The sequence below is a fragment of the Equus quagga genome, chromosome 15 (assembly GCF_021613505.1).
Source record: "Equus quagga isolate Etosha38 chromosome 15, UCLA_HA_Equagga_1.0, whole genome shotgun sequence".
Taxonomy (NCBI): Eukaryota; Metazoa; Chordata; class Mammalia; order Perissodactyla; family Equidae; genus Equus; species Equus quagga.
In genome coordinates this window covers 22,770,298-22,791,473 of record NC_060281.1, presented here as the reverse complement: position 1 = coordinate 22,791,473, position 21,176 = coordinate 22,770,298, and the positions used below count along the sequence as shown (strand labels likewise).

The 21,176-nt window shown below is 55.0% G+C and overlaps 1 protein-coding gene across 3 annotated transcripts in view; it reads right to left on the bottom strand.

Moving 5' to 3' along the window:
• Window positions 1–7,004: 7,004 nt before the first annotated feature.
• C15H6orf132 (chromosome 15 C6orf132 homolog) overlaps window positions 7,005–21,176 on the bottom strand; it is a 38,473-nt gene continuing 24,301 nt past the window's right edge. The window contains exons 3-6 of one of the 3 annotated variants that reach the window (XM_046639499.1): window positions 20,214–20,289; window positions 14,884–18,103; window positions 14,112–14,260; window positions 7,005–12,305 (exon numbers count right to left, since the gene is read on the bottom strand). In XM_046639499.1, coding sequence (XP_046495455.1) covers window positions 14,143–14,260; window positions 14,884–18,103; window positions 20,214–20,289 — 3,414 coding nt within the window. In that variant the 3' untranslated portion in view covers window positions 7,005–12,305; window positions 14,112–14,142. Of the gene's footprint in view, window positions 12,306–12,457; window positions 14,261–14,883; window positions 18,104–18,607; window positions 18,729–20,213; window positions 20,291–21,176 lie in introns of those variants that run through there. The other 2 variants (XM_046639500.1, XM_046639498.1) reach the window with 2 other exon arrangements.

The window sequence follows — 21,176 nt, the reverse complement described above, 5'->3', positions numbered from 1 at the left end:
GGAAGGAAAGCTGTCTTTGAGCAGAGCCTCGAATGCACTGATGGGGCCAGCTGTGTGGAAAAGCACTCCAGGGACAGGGAAAAGCAAGCGCACAAGCTCTGAGGCAGGAATGTGTGCGCCTCTCGACAGCGAGGGGCCACGTGCCTGGAGGCTGGTGGGGGAGGGGTCAGGGAGGAGCAGGGGCCACTGTGCAAACCCCCTGGGCCCGTGGAAGGGCCGTGGGTGTTCTTCTGAGTGAGATGGGCAGCAGGGGAGTGACAGGAGTCATCTTGTTGAAAGATCATTCCGGCTGCCCGGTGATATTCTGGCTGCAGGGGCGTGAGAAACACGATGTCTCTTCAGTTAGTTTTGCGTAGTTTGGCATTGGGCAAACATGATTCTACTAGGGGAACAGCCAACCACCCCAAAACCGGTGGGAAGTTAGTCCTGGCCCCAAGAGAGCCAACAAGGAATGACTGCTCCCTGCCGCAGGAGCCCTGGTGCAAGGGGAGAGGAGGAAACACAAACCCACGGATAACTCCCTTCCCCGCGGCGTTTGCCGTGTAGTCAGGGAGACAGATCAACACAGGAACCTGTTTAACACCACTTACCCAGACTGAGGAAGAACTGTCAATAGAGGGTTGGACTGGAGGATTTAAGGGCTGAAGCTGGTGCTGAGATCCAAATGGGGTGGGGTTAGCAAGTGAAGCTTCTGGAAGAGGTGAGTAAGGGAGAGGGGAGGGCAAAGATGGCCTGAGGGAAGACAGGAGGGCAAGTGACCCAGCCTGAGAGGACTCAGGTGCCCAGGCACCTGCCATGCCCGAGGCCCTGGTGGCCCCAGCACAGCCCCCGAGGCTCCTGTGCCCCTCCTGGGACGTCTTCTCCTTTGAGGCCAGTTTGGTGTCAGCTGTAACCAGCCTGCCTTGTAAAGCTGGCAGAGGTACCCTCTGTGCCATCAGCCCTCAGATCGTACCCTGGTTGGGCAGGTTTCGTTTTGGAGCCTGTCTGCCATCTCCACACCAGGGTTGCCCCAGGAAAGGCGTCATCTGAACTGGTGGGCCTTCCCGTTGAGGTCCCCTGGGGTCCAGGGTTGGAGAGGGCCCCGCCGCAACCTCCTTCTCCCAGGTGAGTTCCTGGTGAGTTGAGAGGCTTTCAAATAGCAGGGCCAGCATCCTCCAAGGTGCTCAGAAGCAGTCGTGTGGGTACCAGAGGAATGGCCTGAGCCTCATCAGTTATTTGCCATCATGTAGGAGCCCTGGGCCCCAAATTCTAGTTTTATTTCTTGTGGACTTGGTTATGCATTCATTTATGAATTTTCCTCGATCACTGATAGGGGGTTTATCATTCTTCTGTTTTACTCAGGCTCGTACTGAAACAAGTTTTTAGTTCTCTGACCATCCACTGGCAGCGCCCAGGTGCAAGTGGGGGGCAGCTGGCCTCAGGGTGCAGATTTCCGGTGGACACTCTCCCTCCTGGACAAAAAGGCAAGGTATTTTCCCTCCTCTTGGAGCCAGTGGCTTACCCTCATCTCCATTTTATTACGAGCTTTTCTCTTCCTTCTTTACTAAAAAGTTACTTAATTTTGAATAGATAATATATGCGCACAGTATAAAATTGAAAAGCTAAAAAAAGATATAAATGATAACTAAGCGTCTCCCTCCTCCCCTGTTTCCCAGAATCCCCGACTCTTTCCCAGAGGTTGCCAGTATGTTGGTATCAATATTAGCTTATGTATTCTTCTGGAAACAGTCTGTGCATCAAATGCTAGTGTTTGTATGTACTTTCTCTCATTTTTACACAATGGCAGATACTGTATAAACTATCCATGTTTTTTTTCCCACTTCCCAGTGTAACTTTTGGCAATGGTTCCATGTCAATAATAAAAAGCTTCTTCGTTCTGTCTCCTGGCTGCCCGGTGTTCTGTTGCATGGCTCTCCCATCACTCATTTCACCAGTCCCCAGGTGACGGGCACGTAGCTCGTTCTGAGCCTTCTGCTGTTTCAAGCACGATGCAGGCAGCAGCTTTGTGCACGTGTCATGTTGCTGTATGTGTGTCTGTGCCTACTAAATGCAGATGGATGTCACTTGGTTCTTCTCACAAGATGTATCAATTTACACACTCACCTCAGGGCCTGTTTCCTTATAGTTTTGCCACGTTGGTGTCAAAACTTTTTAAACTTTGCCAGTCTGATAGGTGGAAAATGGTGTCTTGTTGTGGTTTCATTTGAGTGGAGTTAAGTGTCTTTTCCCATTCATTGCACTGTAAAAAGCCAGTGTGTGTGATTCAGCTGGAATCAGACCCATAATCACTGTGTCGTGGGACGGTGCCCCAGGTGCTCTGCCATCACAGATGAGGGAGCATGAACTCCTTCCGGGACGGTACTTTAGGAAGAACGTCCCAGGGCTGGTGACATTTGAGCTGGCCCTTGAGCTTGACCAACTGGCAAAGGAAGGAAGGACATGCCAGGCAGAGAGAACAGAGACCACAGTGTCTGAGGGCAGACAGGGCTGAGTGTGGAAACGAAGGTTGAAGATGGACCCTCAGGGCCTCACGGGCCTCGCTGAGGAGTTTGCGTTTTGATCCTGCAAGGGTCGGGGTGCAGATGAATGACAGGATGTATCTGGGGACAAATCCATTTACTGAGCACCTGCCACACGGTGGGCACTGTGCTAAGCACTTCACATAGATTAGATCTGTTAATGCTCACAGTGGCCCAATAAGGCGTTCCGATTATCATCCCCATTTACATGTCTATCATCTCATTTATTAATAGCACTATTATTTTCGCTGCTCAACAGAAGAGGAAGCAGAGACTTAGAGGTTAAGTAACTTGTGCGAGGTCCCCAAATTACTAATTGGCTAAATGGCTGGGCTTCAAGCCTTGCCCTCTCCTGACCACCGCCTGTCCAGAGTGGGCTAATTTCTTGGATGAGTGGGGCCTGAAGGGGTCAGAGCCTTCACAGGGAGCAAAGGCTGTTCTAAGACACCAGGCCCCCTCCCGACATGCAACCTGTGATATCAGCTTCCAAGGAATCTTCCGGAGGTCTCTGTGCACAGCAAGCAAATGCAGACATATGCATTTTTTTCCTTTAAATGGTAGCGTACTGCATAGACTCATCTGCGTCCGCTTTTTTTCCCACTTAATATCTCTTGGAGGTCATTCCATACTGGTTCATAAAGAGCTTCCTCATTTGTTTTTATGTCTGCAAAGTGTTCCCTTGTGTGTCTTATTCTAATTTATTACCATGTCTCCATTTAGAGAAATTGAGACTATTTCCAACAAACAGTCGTGCAGCAACACGAGGTCATTTTGCTGGGATATCTGTAGGCCAGCTTCCTAAAGAGGAATTCCTGGCCCACGATACAGGTAACACTTCAGTAGCTATTGCCCAATGCCCGCCTTAGGGGCTGTAGCCTAGCGTCCCTCCAGGGAAGCAGAACCTGTTTCCCCACAGCCGGCTCAGCATCGCGTGGGATCAAACTCTTCATCTTTTGCCAATCTGATAAGAGAAACATGGCATTTCAGGATAGCTTTACTTTGCATTTCTATTTTTATGACTGAGGTGAGTTTTCCCATGGTGTGATTTTAAAACAGTCTTCCCAGCACGACATGCTGGCTGAGGAAGACCCAAGATGTTCTCCGGAACATGGGTTTCTCCTCTGTCCCTGGAGTGCTGTGGGCACCTGCGGATCCTTTCATTTCGGGAATGCTCCTGGTGTACGTGCGCATGGAGTGAGCATTCCTTCTGAGACTGCATTCCGGGGAGTGGGGCACACCATATAAATTGTCTCAGCTGCTCCCCTCATAAGTTATTCCCTCTCCAATGCCAGAAGCTGCCCCTTCATTGACCGTCCTCCCCTGAAAATCCAAATGGAATGAGCAAACCAGTTATCCTTCCCCCTCCCCCACATTCATTGGACCAGATACATTCTAGAGAATTCTTCGACATCGTCCTAAGCTACCAAGTGCTCCTCAGCTTGGCCAGTCTCCAGGAGAGCAATAGCAAAGGTCAAAAGAGACTCACATGTAAGCATGCCCAAGTTCTGTACCCCTTCCAAACCCTACTGGAGCAGGATGCTGTCCCCACAGGCTTGCCAGAGACAGTGGTACCTGGGCCTGGGCCCTGTATTGATGGCCTTAGTGACAAGGCCAGCTGTAGCCCTCTGGAAGATCAACTGCCCCAGAGGGTGTGGACCCTGTCCTGGAGGAGCCCAAGGCGAGTCCTGCTGTGCCTTCTGAAATGCTTTGTCCCTCCTCTCAGAGGCCCTCACTGCATAGCCCAAATGCACCAGGTCTCGTGGCCTTGCCTGAAGTCTTCCTCTGGCTTCATGGAATGCTCTAGAAACTTTGGGAGCTTGTCATGGAGTGTGTCCCCAGTTTGTCCAAGGGAGGCCTGCATCCTTCCCAAGCTCTCAGAAGCACCCAGGAACCCTCTTCCCCCATAGCGTCTCCTTGAAGGGCCTGGCTACACGGCCATCTCTAACCCATCCACCTGGACTGGTTCTGACCCACTCCCACCCCCACAGCTCCAGCTCTGTTCTCCCTTCCCTCTCAGGGTCCCTCCCCCTCAAAATAATTTTATATAACTTAGTAATAATAGCTTATAAATTTATATAGCATTTACTATGTGCCAAGTACTATTTTAAATATTTTATTTACATTCATTCACGTAATAAATGGACACAGGACAAAATTTTAAAGGTGCAAAAGGATAAACAGTAAAAACTAAGTCCTCCTTCTCAGGCCATTTCTCAGCCACCCCGTTCCCCACCCTAGAAACCACCACTATTACAGAAACGGCCTGGGCCCCTTCGCTGCAGAGACTCCTACTGCACAGAAGGCAGCCACGCCTGAGCAGGCCTCGGCTCTGGGGACGGTAGGAGCTATCACTACCCTGAGACCTTGCTCCTTCAACCGCTCACGTGCCCTGACAGTACCTCCGGGAGCCCACGTCCTGTTGGAGCATCTGTCCAGCCATCCAGCCCCTCAGTCCCACTCTCCCCGCCATCTTGTTTCCTCCACATTCTGGCTTCTTCCATCCAACCACATTCACAAATAAAGCCCATTGTTAACATTCAGCATGGTGGGAACTAAGAGATAACAAAGTATCCTTTTAGGAAGCTAAGGCCCGCTACGGACACAGAGCTACAGGGAAACATCCACCAGGAGTCTCCCTGGAGGCAGGGGCAGCAGGGGAGCCCTGGGACCCCCAGACCAGCAGCATGGCTCAGCCCCAGCTTTTCTTATTGGGTACCTGGTTAGTGGAGTTATTTTTACTGAAAAACTTTGAGGAAAAGGTTTTATTGTTGAACAAGTGTAAATATATTAGGAAATAAAGTGAAAAGTATCCATGAAAGGTAAAGCCTCAAGGAAATTTTGCTTTTTGGGGGCAGTTTCAGGCTCTTCTCCTAAAGCTTGGGGAGGTCAGTTGGTGGGTTTCTTTGCTCCACTTTGCTATTTGGAAACCTTAGTAGAAAAATATTAGCAGGACTAGTCTAATGAATGGTTCTGCCATTAATCATGTAATTATGAGCCAGCTCCTTCTATTTCTTTTTATTCTACAATGGATTAGAGACACCTTATAACAAAAACAGTAAATGGTAAAAATATATATCTAAAATTAAAAATCAGGACCAGTGAAAACGGACATTCAATAGATCAGTTTGGGGATGAGAAGGAAGAAGGCCAGAGATAAACAAATAAATATATTGTACATCAGATGGTGATAAGTGCTGAGGAAAAAACAAAGCAAGGTAATGAGAATAGGGAGGAGGGAAAGTATTGTCCTTTTATGGAGTAGTTAGGGAATGCCTGGCCTCTCCAAGAGGGTAACATTTGGATTGAGACCAGATAGCTGGAAAAGAGTATTCAGTGATGAAGGAATGGCAGGTGCAAAGGCCCTGAGGCAGGAGTGGGCTTAGCATGTTAAGGAATACAGTGTGGCCAGCAATGGGTAAGGGACAGAGTGGCAGGAGTAAGGTCAGAGGTGAGGGACGAGTGGGTCACCTGGGATCTCGTAGCCTTGTGATCTTTCCTTGAACCAACTTGGGCCTGCTGGGCTGATGTGTTGCGAGCTTATGAGAGAGGGAGTGAGTGTCCATGGCCATCAGGTCCTCTCTCCTCGCTCATGTGACTTCTTGGTGCTCCAGAGTCCTCAGCTGTCCCATTGGGATGATACTTGTTCTTTAAGGACTGTGAGGTAGGAGATTTGCTTTTGAGACCCTCTCTCCGCCGCACGCTGCAGTGTCTCTGACCACTTTCACCAAAGTAGCCTCACACTGGACCCCTTCAGGGGAAAACCAGCCGGGAGACCACACCTTAATCTTGACCGCAGAGTTTCCCAAGCTGACATTTTGGGCTGGATTTGGAGGGGGGGCGGGGGGCAGGGGACAGCCCTGTGCATCGTAGGACATGTAGAAGCACCCCTGACCTCCACCTGCTAAGTGCCCTTAGCATCCCCCCAGGTCTGACAACCACAAGGCTCCAGACTTGGCCGATTGTCCTCTGGGGAGCAAATCGCCCCCAGATGAGAACCACTGAACTAAGATTAAGCCCCGGGGCTACATGTTCAGGCACCAGCAGGAGGCTGGTGTGACAGAATTGGGCAGCAAAGATGTTTTCCCCTGAAATCAGAATATAGCTTCAGCTGTTTCCTTTCTTTAATTTCCCTGAGACTAGACCACAGGAATGTTCTGGAAGACAGTGTTGTGTAACAGCCCCTCAAAGCTCCTGAGTCTGACCACTTGCACAGGAATCCTGGCTTTACCGCTCGCTAGCTCTGTGACCTTGCACAGTTTACTTAGCCTTTCTGTTCCTCCTCCGTTTTTCTCATCCGTAAACTGAGGATGATGAAAATACCTCCCTCCTGGGGCTGTTGGGAGGATCACATGAACTAATATGTGTAAATGCTTCGAACAGTGCTTGGCACACGGCAAGGTGTTGTGGGACAGGCTCTCCGGGAGACTGAGGTTTGTGTGCAAGGCACTGACTGGGAAGTGCCTTTGGGATGTGCACTGTGGGGGGGCGGGGCGTGGGGGGGAGTGAGAGCTCCAGTCCTGAAGAGGGAGGGGCCAGGGCAGCAGCACAGAGTCCAAGGTGTGAGTGCTGACCGGCCAGGATTATGAGGCCAGGTTTAAATAGAAGCAAAAGTGCTTTAAAAACACTGGACATTCAAGGAATTACTCCCAAACTAACAGTGCCCCGTGTGCCCCTCCTGATCTCATGCTTATCCCAGGCCTGCTCTCTTACTGCCCTCCCTGGAAGAAGGGAGGACAGGCGGAATCTGGAGAGGCGCTGTCGCACCCACCCCAGCCACGCTGCCCTTGAGGCAGAGGGCGGGGCAGCCCGTGCAGTTTGCTTCAGCTGGTGGCCTGTTGGGACTTTAGTTTCTTCATTGGTAAGCTGGGAGTGGTACTGTCCACCCAGAGGAGAGTGGGATGGTTAAATGGGATACTGCACAGCAGCGGTTCTCAAAGCGTGGTCCCTGGGCCATTCAGACCAGCAGCCCCACCTGGAAACTTGTTAGAAATGTGAACACTCAGGCCCTACCCCAAATCCACTGAATCAGGAGCTCTGGGAAGGAGTGCTAGGAACCTGTGTTTTGACAAATCTTGCAGTGCTTCTGATGCATGCTCAAGTTTGAGAATCACTGGCATACTGCACAACACTGAACTTTGTGCCTGGACCCTAGGAGGAGCGCGATGACCCCAGCTGAATCTGAATCTGAGCCTGAACTCCACCTGCTTGGCTTGAGTTCAGGCACCTGTGAGCAGAGCGCCACCTGCTGGTTACAGCTGGCCCTGCGTGCACACACAGCACCACGCACAGGGACTCAGGCTGGAAACCAGGGCCAGTGACGCAGAGGTCCTCACTCCCCTCCTCTGTCCCTGCAGAAATCAGGTTAAAGTGAAGGTCAAGGGAAGTTTAAATTGCCAATAAAGGTCATCAAAAGACGACAGTGTCAGCAATAACAGGTACCCTTGACCTAGCGTTTGAGTGTTGGATCTTCTACAGGGAGAACAAGCGAGCAGGGGCCCTCCCTCCCCTGCCTCACTCGTGCACGTGCTCCCACCAGCGTCACAGGGCCAACGGCAGCCTTGATGGCCTGGTCACAGGCCGGCAAGAGGGGCCACCCACAGTGCCATGCTAACGGTGCCCCAAGTGGCCACCTGGCTCTCCTGGGTGGGAGAACTTTGTATTCTCCTGCTTTACTTTCCAGGTGTGTGTGTGTGTGTGTGTGTGTGTGTGTGTGTGTGTCTTGCACTTGAGAGAGAGAGGGGGAGAGAAAGCAGGAGCCTGCCAGACTGTCTCTGAGTGGCTCAGAAAATAAACTAGGTAACAATGAAAAGAGGCAGCAGAGATGTTCCTCTGCAGGGAGGAAAGGTGGAAGGAGCCAGAAGTCTCGTGTGTGGAAGACAAGACTGAAGCAATCCTGTTTTCAAGAATGACAAAGGAGAGTCCCACAGAGAGGCTGCTGGCTGAGTCCCACTTCCAAGAGTGCACTAGGGACACGGATCCTATGCTGAAGTGGAAGACACTGAAGACAGCTGTCTGCTGAGCCCCACCCTGTGCTCAGATCCCTCCTAGGACCTGAGAGCCCAGGGCAGGCGGCCTGCTGTGTAAGGAAAACAAGACCTAGAACTGCTAGACTTTCCTGGGGGGGAGGCTTTCCAGGTGGGAGGGACAGCGAGCGGGTCGGTCCTGACCGGCTCCTGCCGCCCTGGCCCCTAGGGGTGCTGTTCCTTCTCCTTCTGTGGCCCAGAAACTTTCCCCTTGGGCCCTGAGCGCAGGTGAGATTGGCTGGAGCGCCAAAGAATATTACTGAAGACTAAAGGAGACCAAAAGGGGCACGAATGTAGAGTGCAAGTCGTTTGGAGGGTTGGAGCTGGCTGCTCCATTTGGCCAGCTCACTGCAGGGTCTGACATGTCAGGGTCTGACATGACGGCCGCCTGAGACCCCGCGCCCTAGCCCATTAAGGGCCAGAACGGCATCACCTGGTTCCATCACTTCCCAGCTCCTCCGGTCTCCAGGCTGAGGGCATCGTGTCCCAGCCCACCAGGCAGGAGCCACTCCAAGGCATCTTGACAGTTTTATGAGGAAATCTTAGAAGCCCATCCCTCAAACCATTAATTTTGTGCCACCTGAGAGCTCAGCAATCAGGTTACACGCAGCTAGAAACAAGAGGGCTATGTGGTCACGGATCCACCGGAGACATGGCCTTTGCCCTCAAGGAACTGAAATAGCGCTTGACAGAATTTGATTAAATACTAACATGTAATCATTCAACAAACATATATTCAGTACCTGTTAGTGCCAGGAGTAGCACTAGATGCTGGGGATACTGTGATGAATAAGACGGGCAGAGCTTGTAGTACAAAGCTGACAAGTGCTGGGGAGCGGGGTGAGGGGGGGGGATGAGGAACAAATAACCCTGATGTGAGGGGACTAGGGGCCCATGGGAGCCTGTAACAGGAGCTGATGTGGCCTAGAGGGTGAGGATGTCTGAGCTGAGCCTGAAGGATGAGGAAGAGCCAGCCAAGGAGGTGGGTGGAGGGGTGGAGGAGGGAGGGGTCTCTGAGCCGTGCTGGGCTGGGAAGGGCTTTCCACGGGAGCTCTGACTGAAGCTGGGCCTTGACGAGTGAGTCAGCTTCGAGGAAGCAAAGCGGGCAGGAATGAATATTTCCAGGGATTCTGGGGCCATGGACCTGGCTGCTCTGGTCTCACAATTGTGTGAGAAGGAATTAAGGGAAGAATAATCTTTTTTGGAGAGTCTGAATCTGTGTGGCTGGCCAGGCATCCACACGCAAATGTCCAGGGGGCACTTTCAAGTCAGAAATGTGGAGCTCAGGTGTGGATGAGAAGAGGGGGTCAACTCAGTCTTCTGAAGAAGAAACCATGGAGAAGGAAGACTGGGGACTGAGGACAGGGTGCCAAGACACCTGTGGGGAGGAAGGGCGCCAGTCTGGAAGACGGGAGCCAAGCAGAACGTTTTCTGTAGGAGCTCAGAGGACAGCTCTCCAGGAGGGGAGCAGGGAGTGGCTCAACTGTGCCAGATGTTCAGGAAGCTTCTGGGGCTCTGAGAACTGGGCGGGCAGCTCAGGATCATCCCTGTAAATGAGGGAGTAGTTGGAATGCCTTGCCTTGGTCTCCCTGCCTCTCACCTTCCCTGCCAAAAATATCCCCAGAGGCCCCACCAGCAGGTCCGCGGCAGCTGGCCGTCCCTGGGGCTTTGGAGGGAGGAGGCTCACATTCTCTGCCTGGTATCAGTGGCCACCCAGCCTGGACAGCTGACTCACAACGGGACGCCAGCGCTGCCTTCGAGCTGCCGGGATGAAAGCGCCCTAGGCCGCTGGGGGTAGGCAGGTGGGGCGAGCAGGCAGGGGCAGGCCTGTCTGACAGCTCAGCATGGAGGGAGCCTCCCCTTCACGCCTCCCTGCTCGGGTCAAAGTCACCTCTATCCTCAGCTTCCTGCAGAAGGGCCTGCAAGGCCTCTCCAGTTGCGTCAGTGGGGCCCTGGGGAAAGCTGTGCTCCATTCGGGTTGACAGGGCCCTTCCCGAGTTGCCCTCGGCAGGCCCCAGACTTCCAGCACAGCCTGCCCTGGGACCTGCCCCCACTGCTGCTCTGGGCCGGGCTGGGCCTCACAGGAGAGGTGGGGTTCTGGCCACTGGGGCTTGGCACGCCCAGCAAGCAGCGAGGAGGCTCCAGAAACCAAGGTGTGGCCAACCTGATCCAGAACACCTGCGCCACCCATGCCTATTAACCTTTTCTGGCACCAGAGTAGCTTTACCCTCCGCAGCCCTCCCCACCCCTCCTCTGATAGAAAGATAGAAAGTTGAGGGGATGGTAGGATTCGGGGAGGGACGAATGAGTGAGGTGCACATGGCCAGGAGGGAGGCAGCCCTGATGAGGGACGCAGAGTTGGAAGTCCGGTGGGCTCCTCTAAGCAACTCCCTTTTCTTCTTGGTGCCTCCATTTTCTCATCAGTGAGATGGAATTAGGAGTATTCCACGACCAACACGTTTTAGAGGGTTGTCATGAGTTAACAAGAGAACGAATGAACTTTCCAAACCATCAAGGTTAAGTAAGGGTTGTGGTTGCCACGACCACCGTTGCTTCAGGAGATTTCAAGGAGAAGTCCCTGGAGCCCGATTTTGGGGGGATCTGTGGAGCGCCTGAAATCATGTGTAACGGTGCTCGTGGGGGCGTCTTTCTGGGGTGAAGGTCCAGAGCTCTCATCAGCTTCTTAAAGACTCAACACAGTTTAAGACCCCCACACGGCACAAGTCCATCCCCGTCACTTTTCAGACGAGTCAGCTGAGGCCCCAGGTCACACAGCTTGGCAGAGGCAGAGACAGACGTGGGGCCCAACCCTCCACCACTTCCCACTGCCCTGCCCATGTCAGGGGTGGGGGGGGGGAGAGAAGAGGTAGGAGGGAGCAGGGAGGAGAGAGCAGCCAGGTGAGAAGCCCCCAGTCCTCCCGGGAGTCGAGGCCCCGTCCTCACTCTGTCTCACTCTGTTAGCAGGATGAGGGCATCGTGGTGGAGCGTGGGGGTGGGAGAGACGGGATAACGGGGAAGCCCACGGACGGGAGAGGTGGGGAGGCCCTTCCTGGAAGCACAAGTTGCTGAATCAGTGAGTCACCCTCCCTATCTCCCTTTCCCAACAACCCCCCAGAAAAGACTCCGGGAGAGGAGGCAACCCAGCTCCCTCTGACCTTGTCCTGAGATGACTTCCCTGGCTCTGTTTCCTCTTCTGGAAAAGTTGACGATACTCCGTCAAAGCTTTATGGGAAACTGTGAAGGGCCACACACAAATGGAGCCATCACCCAAAGATGCCACTTATTGAGCAACTACTCAGTGCCAGGTGTGGGCTGGATGCTTTGCCTAAATCAGCATAAATGTCACCATTGGAAAAGACTTTCCCACCTGGTTAAAGGAAATCCACTCCTCTCCCCCGGCCTCCAGTTATTCTTGCCCACACTCCCTGTTCCTTTCCGTCCTACCATTTCTTATAATTTATGATGTTTCTGTGTGTTCCTTTTATCCTCTCTCTTTTCCACTACACTATAATCTTGCCTCAGGCAGGAGGAGTGTCAGTGTGTTGATGACTGTACATCCGTGCTAAGCGTAGTGCCTGCCATCTAGTAGTCACTCAAATACTTGTTAAGTGAAGGCAGGACTGTCTCTAATCTTCACAACAGCCTTATGAGGTAGGTATTATTCTCCCACTGTACAGAAGAAGAAACTGAGGTTCAGAGAGTCAAAGAGACTTGCTTGTTTGTTATCACGAGACTTCAGCTGTGCTTCTATTCCTTGAAGGATCTGGAGAATGAGAAAAGCTAAGGGTCAGAAGAGAGAGTTGGGCCCAGCAAAATGGTTCACCAGTTCAGCTACCACCCTGTGCTCGGCCTTCCCCAGCTGAGCACTCCCGACCTCTCACACACCCCAGGAGCTCCGAGTCATCAATCCACAGCCACAGAGCCAGAGGCCAGTTCCAACTGGCCTGTTTATTTCCCAAGCCAAGTGAGAACCAGTCCTTCCCTGCCCACCGCAGAGCAACGTACAGCTGGGAGTCCACACCCCACCCCTGAAGCCCTAACACAGCAGATAAATTAGAGAACTCTTTTATAAAACATCGTACAAGGAAGATACACACATACAGATAGAGCCAGTGCCGGCGCTGGGGTACAGCTTGCTTCTTGCATGCCAGTAACCAGGTCCCGCCCCATCGGGCGTCTGCCCACCCCTGCACTCTTTCCCTGAAGTGGCTCACCTGCTGTCCCCACAACCCGAGACCGAGGCCGGTTAGCACAAATGGTAAAGGTCCAACATCTTGGCCCCAAAGGGAACTGCTTCGTGGCTGCCCCCTACTGCCTGCCCCTGAGGTGGCCACTCCCTGCCCCTCCTCCTTACCGAGGCAGCCTGCCTTGGCCTGGTCCCAAGAATTCAGCCCACCAGGACCTGAAGATACGGAAGATGGACCAAGGAATATTGTTTCCTGATAGGTATGGTGACCCACATATCCTCCAAGCCAGGACTTTGTGGAAGTGGAAGGGGGTCTAATTTACCGGAAAGCAGGCGTGAACCCGGGCTGCCTAGACAAAGGACGAATGGTCACCCCACTGCTAGGGCTCCCCTGCTCTGAACTGGCCCAGTCCTGCCACTCCTCCACTTTCCAAAACACACCCCCCACTGGCAGCGAACTCCTCTGGGACCTCTGTTCCCATCTCTGCTGCCTCCCGCCCTCCAAGGCCTTCCAGCACCTGGGTTATACATTTTAAGGCCTCAATAATATGAGGGATCTGTAGTATTGCGGTTGGGAGGGGTGGGAATGATGTCCCCTCCAAATCCCATATGGGACCTGGCCACATAAGGCCTTTGGTGTCAAGCCCCAGGCCTTCTGCTTCCTTGGGTCCAATCCCCCAAATCATAGCTGCCTGGCACTAAGTAGAAAGGCAAGCCCTAATCCTCGCCAAGTCTTTTCTCTCCAGCCCTCCCTGCAGCTAAGGGTCACGGCCGGGGCGAAATTAACCAGCACTCTCCCATCCCTGCCCGTGGCTACTGCAGAGCACTGTGTTCCAGTACCTTCTCTACAAGCTGCGCACACACACGGTTAGTCTCACCTCTAGGAACCCCAGGAATCACCTGTTGGGGTGGCAACTGGCGGACTGGTGGGTGCTAAAGAGACCAACCTGTAGCGCCCTGCATCCCTACCCGACAGGCTGGGCTTCAGCCCTTGGCGAGGGCCTGACAGGCATCCCAGCCAGGGTCCCGATGGGTCCCATTGAGCGTTACCGCCCCAGCCCCTGCTCTTAGAACCTGCCCAGTAGGCCATGTGCCTTAAACAAGCCTTGCTAAAGCGAATATTACCAAATAGGGCACACTCAAACTCCAGTCCTTAAAGATTCCTCCTCTCCTCCCCCTCCCACCACATCCACACGGTCCACAGCCGCACCAGTGCTTTGGGAAACACAAGTCCATTCTCCATCTTCCCAGGCCTACTGCTTCTCACTCGTTGTCCGTCTGTCTGTCTTAGGGGAACACAGATTCCCCCCGTGTCTGAGCCAGGCTGCCTCACACCTGCTGCGGTCCCTCCCACCCCCACAAAAACAAGTGCCGGCATCTGACCCCTTGGAGTAGAACTGAGAAAATTCCGGGCTCAGGATGGGGCTTTCCGATGGGCCCCTGAGTAAGCATAGGAGATGGGATGGCGGGTCCCAGGCCTCACGGTGAACGTGTTGATGGGGCTTCCATAGAGGGGGGTGCTGTGGGGAGACCTGGAGGAGCAGGAGAGAGGTGAGGTTAATATCCGCAGCTGGTTAACCAACAGCCCTCCCATCTCCCCCAGGGCACCAGAGGAAAGATGTGGCTCAGGGCTGAGTGGGACCCCAGTCCACCACTACTGATTCACCAGACACAGGGCACCCCCTCCTGTCTAGGCCCTGCCGGCCAGGAAGTACATGCCTAACACCCTCTACTCAGAACCCTTCACTCCCAGCCTGGCTAGGGATCCATCTCTGCGTTATTGGGAAATCCCGCACCCGAGGACCACTCAGATCTCCCCCAACCCCACACTTAGCCTAAAGCGGTGGGACTCCAGAGGGTGAGAGAGAGGAGAGAGAAGCGGGGAAGCCGGTGGGGAAAGCAGGAGGATGGGGAAAGAGAACAAGGGAGATAATGGGAGATAAGGAGGCAGGTAAGGGAACGGCCAACAGCACCCTCTCTAGGTAGAGTGCGCCTCCCTCCCCTTTCTCTCTGCCCTGAGGGGCGGAGGGGAGAAAACCCAATGTCCCCTGCGGTTGGCCGCGGCCTGGTAGGCTCCTCTGTGGTCCGAGGGCAGATTCTCCACGCCACCTGGCTTCCCCTCCCAGCCTCCCTTCATCGCCCGGCCCCAGCTCACCTGCCGGGAGCGGAGGCGCAGCCGCAGTCACCGCCGGGCACCTTGAACTTGGCCTCTCCGCGGGCGGCGCCCTCCAAGGACGGCTTCCGCGCGTGCAGGCCGCCGGGGGGCGCGCGGCCCGCCGAGCCCACGCGCCGCACCTCCGGGCCTCCAGGCGCGGCGAAGGGCCCCCCGGGCGGCGGCCCGAAGCAGTTTGGGGAGCTGAGGCTGCGGCCGGTGGCGCCGCGGGGCGGCCCGGGGCTGCGGTGGGGCTCCCCGACGTACAGGCGCTTCTTGATGAGCGAACGGCCCCCGCCCGCGGAGCGCTCCAGGCCCCCGGGCCCCGCGGAGCGCGCATCCGCCGGGAAGCGTGAGAAGCCACGAGGCGCCAAGGCCGCTAGGCCCGCGTCCAGAGGCTGCCCCAAGTCTGAGAAGTTGTTCCGGGGAGGGGATCTCCGGCGCCCCAGATACTGGAGGGCCGGGGTCGGGGGCTCAGGGTCATTGCTGAACTCTGGCGGAGGGGGGATGACCTCAAAGTTGAACTCCTTCTCCTCCTCCTCCCTCTTGTGGGAAGGAGAAGAAGGGGACGAGAAGGACTTGGGCAGCACGCGGCCCTGGGGGAGGTTGGAGGGCGCTGGTCTTCCCCAGGCCACAGGGGCCTGGGGTTCTGCCTTGGTCCATTTGTGCCCACAGCTTGGCTGTGTGCCTTCTGGGTTTCTGCGGGACTGGGGCTTCCACTGACTGGGAACAGTGGGCTGTGTTGATGAGGCCAGCTGAAGGTCCTTCTCAGCCTCCTTGGGTAACTTGGGGACCCCAGTGAAGGAGTTGGGCCCGCCCTCAGAGCTTGCCTCGGGCTGGCTGCTGTGGCCACGGAGACTCCCCGGCAGGGAGGACCGACTCAGGGCAGCCCCTCCAGGCCTCCCCTTCTGTGCCCTCTGCCTGGCCGCAAGGAGCAGGGCCATGGGGGAGCCCCGCTCCACCACCTCCCCAGTCACCGGATGCCTGAGGAGTTCGTCAGCAGGCTGGGCTGAGGCTGGGGGTTTGGCTGGCAGCCCCTGGGGCTCCTTCATCCCCACCAGCTCCCCTGACCCTGGAGCCTCTCCTCTGGCTGGTGTAGACATCACCACAGCAGCCTCTCTGCTGGGGCTGTTCTTGCTGCGATGGGGCTTGTAGGGAAATGTCACCTCTTTTCCACCAGGGGATGTCTTTGGTGGAAGGGCTGGAGGTGACAGGGCTCCCCCTGTGGGAGGCTTACTGGCCTCGGAGGGGCACCTGTCTGCCTCTGGCTGGGAGGGCACTGCAAGTTCTTGAGGTCCTTGCTTCTCCCACTGCCCAGCTGGGACTAGGTTCTTCACTGCTATCAGCTGAGATGATGTGGCCGGCAGAGTTGGGGCTGCAGATGGTATGGCAGGCCCGGGTGTGGCTGATCCAGCTGTGGACTTGGTTGGTGTGGCTGGTCCAGGTGTGGCCTTGAGTGGTGTGGCTGGCCCAGGTGTAGTTGGTCCAGGTGTGGGCTTGGGTGGTGTGGCTGGTCCAGGTGTGGACTTGGGTGGTGTGGCTGGCCCAGGTGTAGCTGGTCCAGGTGTGGACTTGGGTGGTGTGGCTGGTCCAGGTGTGGACTTGGGTGGTGCGGCTGGCCCAGGTGTAGTTGGTCCAGGCGGGGACTTGGGTGGTGCGGCTGGCCCAGGCATGAACTTGGACTGGAGTGGTGTGGTTGGCAGAGGGGTGGTGGGTAGAGGTAACAGATTCTTGGCCACAGGCTTGGAGAATCTGCCGTTATCAGCCCTGTTTTCAAAGATTCTCACCCCTTCGAGCCGAGGTTTGGGAGGCAGAGGCCCTGTGCTGGGCCTGGCGTCCTTCTCTGCTGATGAGGAAAGCCGCGCCTCCAGCTCATCCCGGATCTGCCGGACGCTGGGAGTCGGGGCGTCTTGGGGGGTGTAGTCCACAGGGGGCAGGGTCGGGCCAGTGGCGGCCTTCTCTGGAAGGCCCTGGGGACTCTTCTCAGGGACACTTGGGGGGATCTCCTTCTCTGGCAGGCTTGGGGGAGCCTCCTTTTCTGGCGGGCTGGGGCCCTTCTTGCCCTCCTTTCCCTGAGAGGCCACCGTTGGGCCTGGCCTGTGACTGATGAATCGGTCCTCTCTCCTGGAACCACAGAGGTAGGCCGCCAGCTCGCTGCGCAGCTTCTCCATCTGGCTGGGATCCCTCCAGTCCACAGGCACTGACGAGGCTGTGTCCTCTGGGCTCGGGGGGCTGGGTTTGGGTTTGGGAGCAGGAGAGCTAGATTTGGGGCTTTTCATAAACCCAGCAGGTGGAGGGGCTGTCTTCTCAGCAGAAGGCAAAGGAGGGGCAGCTGGGGGAAGGGGGGGTGCTGGGGGAGGGAGCGGGGGTGCGGGAGGGGGAGGGGGAGGGGCTGGGGGCAGAGTCTCAGCTTGTTCATTTGTCCAGGACTGGGACTGGCCCAGCCTCGGGCTGGCTGGTGCTGCAGCCCTGAGCTCCCCAGAGGGGTCTGGCTCAGAGGCCTTGTCTGGGTAGACCTGGGACGCAGGGCGGATGTGGAAGCTGGGAGGCAGTGGGAGGCGACTGGGGGCCTTCTTGGTGGCCCCTTCTTCCTCTGGAGGAGCCCCTTGTGCTTCCTGAACAGGGATGGATGAAGTCCTGACTGGGGTTGGGGGAGGCACCTTGAACGAACGGGGGAAGGTGAGGTGGGACTCTGGTTTAGGTCCTAGGGGGCTCCCTTCAGGCTCAGTAGGGCTCCTGGGGGGGCTGGTTCTGGGGGCCTCTGGCTGCCTGCCACTCAGTGTTACCTCTGATTTCCACTTGGTGACACCCCCAGGGGGAAAGAGGCGAGTCCCCATCTTGTGAGGAGACACTGGAGCTGGGGGTGCTGGGGCTGGCAAAGGGGGTGGGGGTGGGGCTAGAAAGGCCAAGGGTGGGGCAGGGGGAATGAAGTCAGGAGGGGTGGGTGTGGATGGGGGTGATAGGGCCCCCAATACCGGGGGCGGAGGTGGGGCCATGCTGGGTGGGAGTGGGGGTTCCAGCAGCAGGGGAGGTGGTGGGGGAGCCATGGAAGGTGGAGGTGGTGGTGGGGACTCTCCTCGAGGTTGCAAAGTGTCTGGCGGTGGCCCCGGGGCTGGGCCTGGGGGAGGTGGGGGGATGAGTGGGTCCTGGCCATAGTGCCCAGGCCTTAGGTCACCCACAGAGCTGTACAGTCGGAGGTTGCCATTGACTAGTGAGCTGGTACCTGGAAGAAGGGAGAGGCAAAGATGAGGAGGGCAATGAGGCAGACCAGGCATGCCAATCCCTATGTGCCCAGGGCAGGGCTGGGCTGGGCACCCAACACAGTGACCAGCCGGTGTCATGCCTTTCCTCCTGAACACCAAGGGAAGGAGCAGCAATGTCCCCAGTGTCTCGAGCTGTCCTGGCAGTGACCCTCTTCCTTCTAGCGAGGGGCCCCTGCCTATGCCTGGCACAGCCCCTGGAGCCTGTGCTGAGGTTCTCCATCTGCCCCACCCTTCTGCGCCCTGCTTGCACCCCTGGAGAGAACCCCTTTACTAAACGCGCTTCCGTTACCCTCTTTGAGTGCACCACCTGTGTCTCACAGGGGCCTTGACTGATGCAAAGCCAAAGAGGCCTGGGTTCAAATCCCAGCTCTACCACGTACTAGATGTGTGACTTGGACAAACTAATTAACCTTGCTGAGCCTCAGTTTCATCATCTATAAAATGGGCATAATGTCAGCGCTTACCTCATAAAGCTGTTGTGAGGATTAAATAAGAGAATTCATGTAAATACATGTCAAGGGCTTCTCACGGGGCTGGGCCCATAGCAGGCACTTAATGGACGGTATCCATTTTGACTACTACCACCTGTGCTTTTCAGACCGAAAGACAGACAGGGAAAGTGGGGGAAAGAGGGGAAGTCACGGATCAGGGCCAGGGGCCTGGTGACCCTCTCTGTGAGGGAGTTCAGGTGAAAGTTTGGGAGGGAGCAATTAGCATGAGCAATTCCTGCTTTCTAAAGACCCTGAACCTACCAAGGACCCAGCTTCCCCCCTCACTGAGAGCTCCTGGAACAGGTTCTGGAGTGCGGGATGGAACGGGGTGTGTAGAAAGAAGGGGGCCTGGACAACCTGGGCCCTAGGGAGATACTGAGCACTCCCAGCCCCAGCCGCTCACATCCCTCCCTTCTTGGACCCAGGCCCCAGGCCCCTCCCGAGAGTCTGCAGATGGGGGCCCATCTGCAGATGGGGGCCCGTGGCCCTGCTTACTTCTCTCTCAGCGGCAGCCTTCCCACACCTCCCCGCGTCAGTGTCTAGCACAGAGCATAAGAAACCTGAGGAATGTGCAGCTCTGAAGGGCCCTCCCAGCTGTCTGACTTCAAAACAAAGACTAGACCAAGAGTGGAGAGGGGACAGCTAACATTCACTGAGCGCACCCCAGTGTTAGGAGCTGGGAGACAGCAGAAAAAACAAAGCAAAAAACAGTCAAAATACTGGCCCTCCTGGAGCTTGTTTCAATGGGACAATGAGGCAGACAATGAACATAATATGTTAGTAAAGTGTCACCACATTTGATGATGAGTAATATGCAGACAAAAAGTCAGAAGAGAAGGGCTGAGGGTGCAGTGTGAACAGGGTGGTCAGAGAAGACCTCGCTGAGAAGGTGACGTTGGAGCAAAGAGGGAAGGAGATGGGGAGAGAGCTGTCTGTATGTCTAGGGGAAGGGTGTGCGAGGCAGAGGGGAGGGCAGTGCGAAGACCCCGGGGAGGAAATGTGCCTGGTACTGAAGGAGAAACAAGCACGCGGGATGCCTGGAGCAGCGTGAGACGGGGAGAGAGAGCAGATGAGGCCGGGTTCTGACAGTCCTTCAAGAACCTTTTCTTTGAGTGACATGGGAAGTCATTGGTGGGTTTTGAGCAGAGGTGCGAGGAGCAGTGACTGACATCCCATCCAATACTTCACTGACTCCTCCAGGATGGGAATTGTTGCTCCCACAGCTCATTTGAAGATACAGAGGGGCAAGAGGTTAAGTGATTTGTCCAAGGGGAGCGAAGCTAATGTGCAGGGGAGCTGAGATTCAAGGCTGGGTGTGTCTGACTCCAGGGTTCTTTCCACCACCTCCGTTACCCTTGTGCCTGCTCTGGCCTTATCCCCTCACCATCCTTCCTCCACTGGAAGTGGGCCACAGCCAACCCTGGCTCTCCTCACGCCCAGCCCCGCTGCTCCCGCCCACTGCAGCCGGTAGCCAAGAGGCCTGCGGCTCTGGCTTCATCACCAGCTGGGGAGGTGGGCCAGAGGCTTGAGCCCAAGGAGGAAAGAAAGATGGACAGACCCCAAGCCCAGGTCCTCTTACCTGTCACTCCCTTGTCTACAAAGTCTTCTGGGACAGAAGGGGTGGGCACAGCCAGCCCATGGTTCTCCTGGGAATTCTGAAAGAGAGCAGAGGCATCAGGGAAGAGGGAAAGATGGACAGATAATTCTTAAATGGCTGCTCTGTGAGGTCATTCGACTGCTCGAAAATCTGCAGCTATGGGGATGGTTGCACAACCTTGTGAATATACTAAGTTGTAAAAGGGCTATATAAAATATAAAATTTTAAAAGGTGAATTTTATGGTATAGTCAAGTATTGTTATTCGAGGTCGTTATGCTTCGTAAAGTTGCTGTGAGCCCTGAATTAGGAAATCCTTAATCAAGGCTCCAGGGGAAAGACAGGATGAGGTTCCCACAGACGTTGGTCACAGCATTTGCATCAGCCAATCAAGACATAACTGTTTTATCTGTGTTTCTGTTTAAAGACACCTTATTTAATATATATATTTTTGACTCTAACATTGAGCTTATGGCCAACAGCGCTGTAACTCAGGCCTGAACGAAGCTTATCTGACACTTGTGTTTTCTCTGTAAGGCACGTCACAGCCTTTTTGTGCTTAAGAGCACTAGACAGCACATCAGCACTATGCTTGGGGCTGTTTTAAACAGCAAAATCATCGACAAAAAGCAAAGAAATACAAAAAACGTGGCACTAAGTAGAAAAGGACACGTTTACAGTATGAGAGCTGAAAAAAGAAAGATTGTGGTCTTGTTCAACCCCAGCTGGGCTCGGGTACATCAGGTGACTACAATTGTTCACTGCTCTAAGCATGTCCAAAGTGTCTCAAGTATTTAAAGTTTTTTTTTTTTTTTTTGGTGAGGAAGATTGGCCCTGAGCTAACAACTGTTGCCAATCTTCCTCTTTTTTTTTTCTCCCCAAAGCCCCAGTACATAGTTGCATATCTTAGCTGTAAGTCCTTCTAGTTCTTCTATGTGGGATGCTGC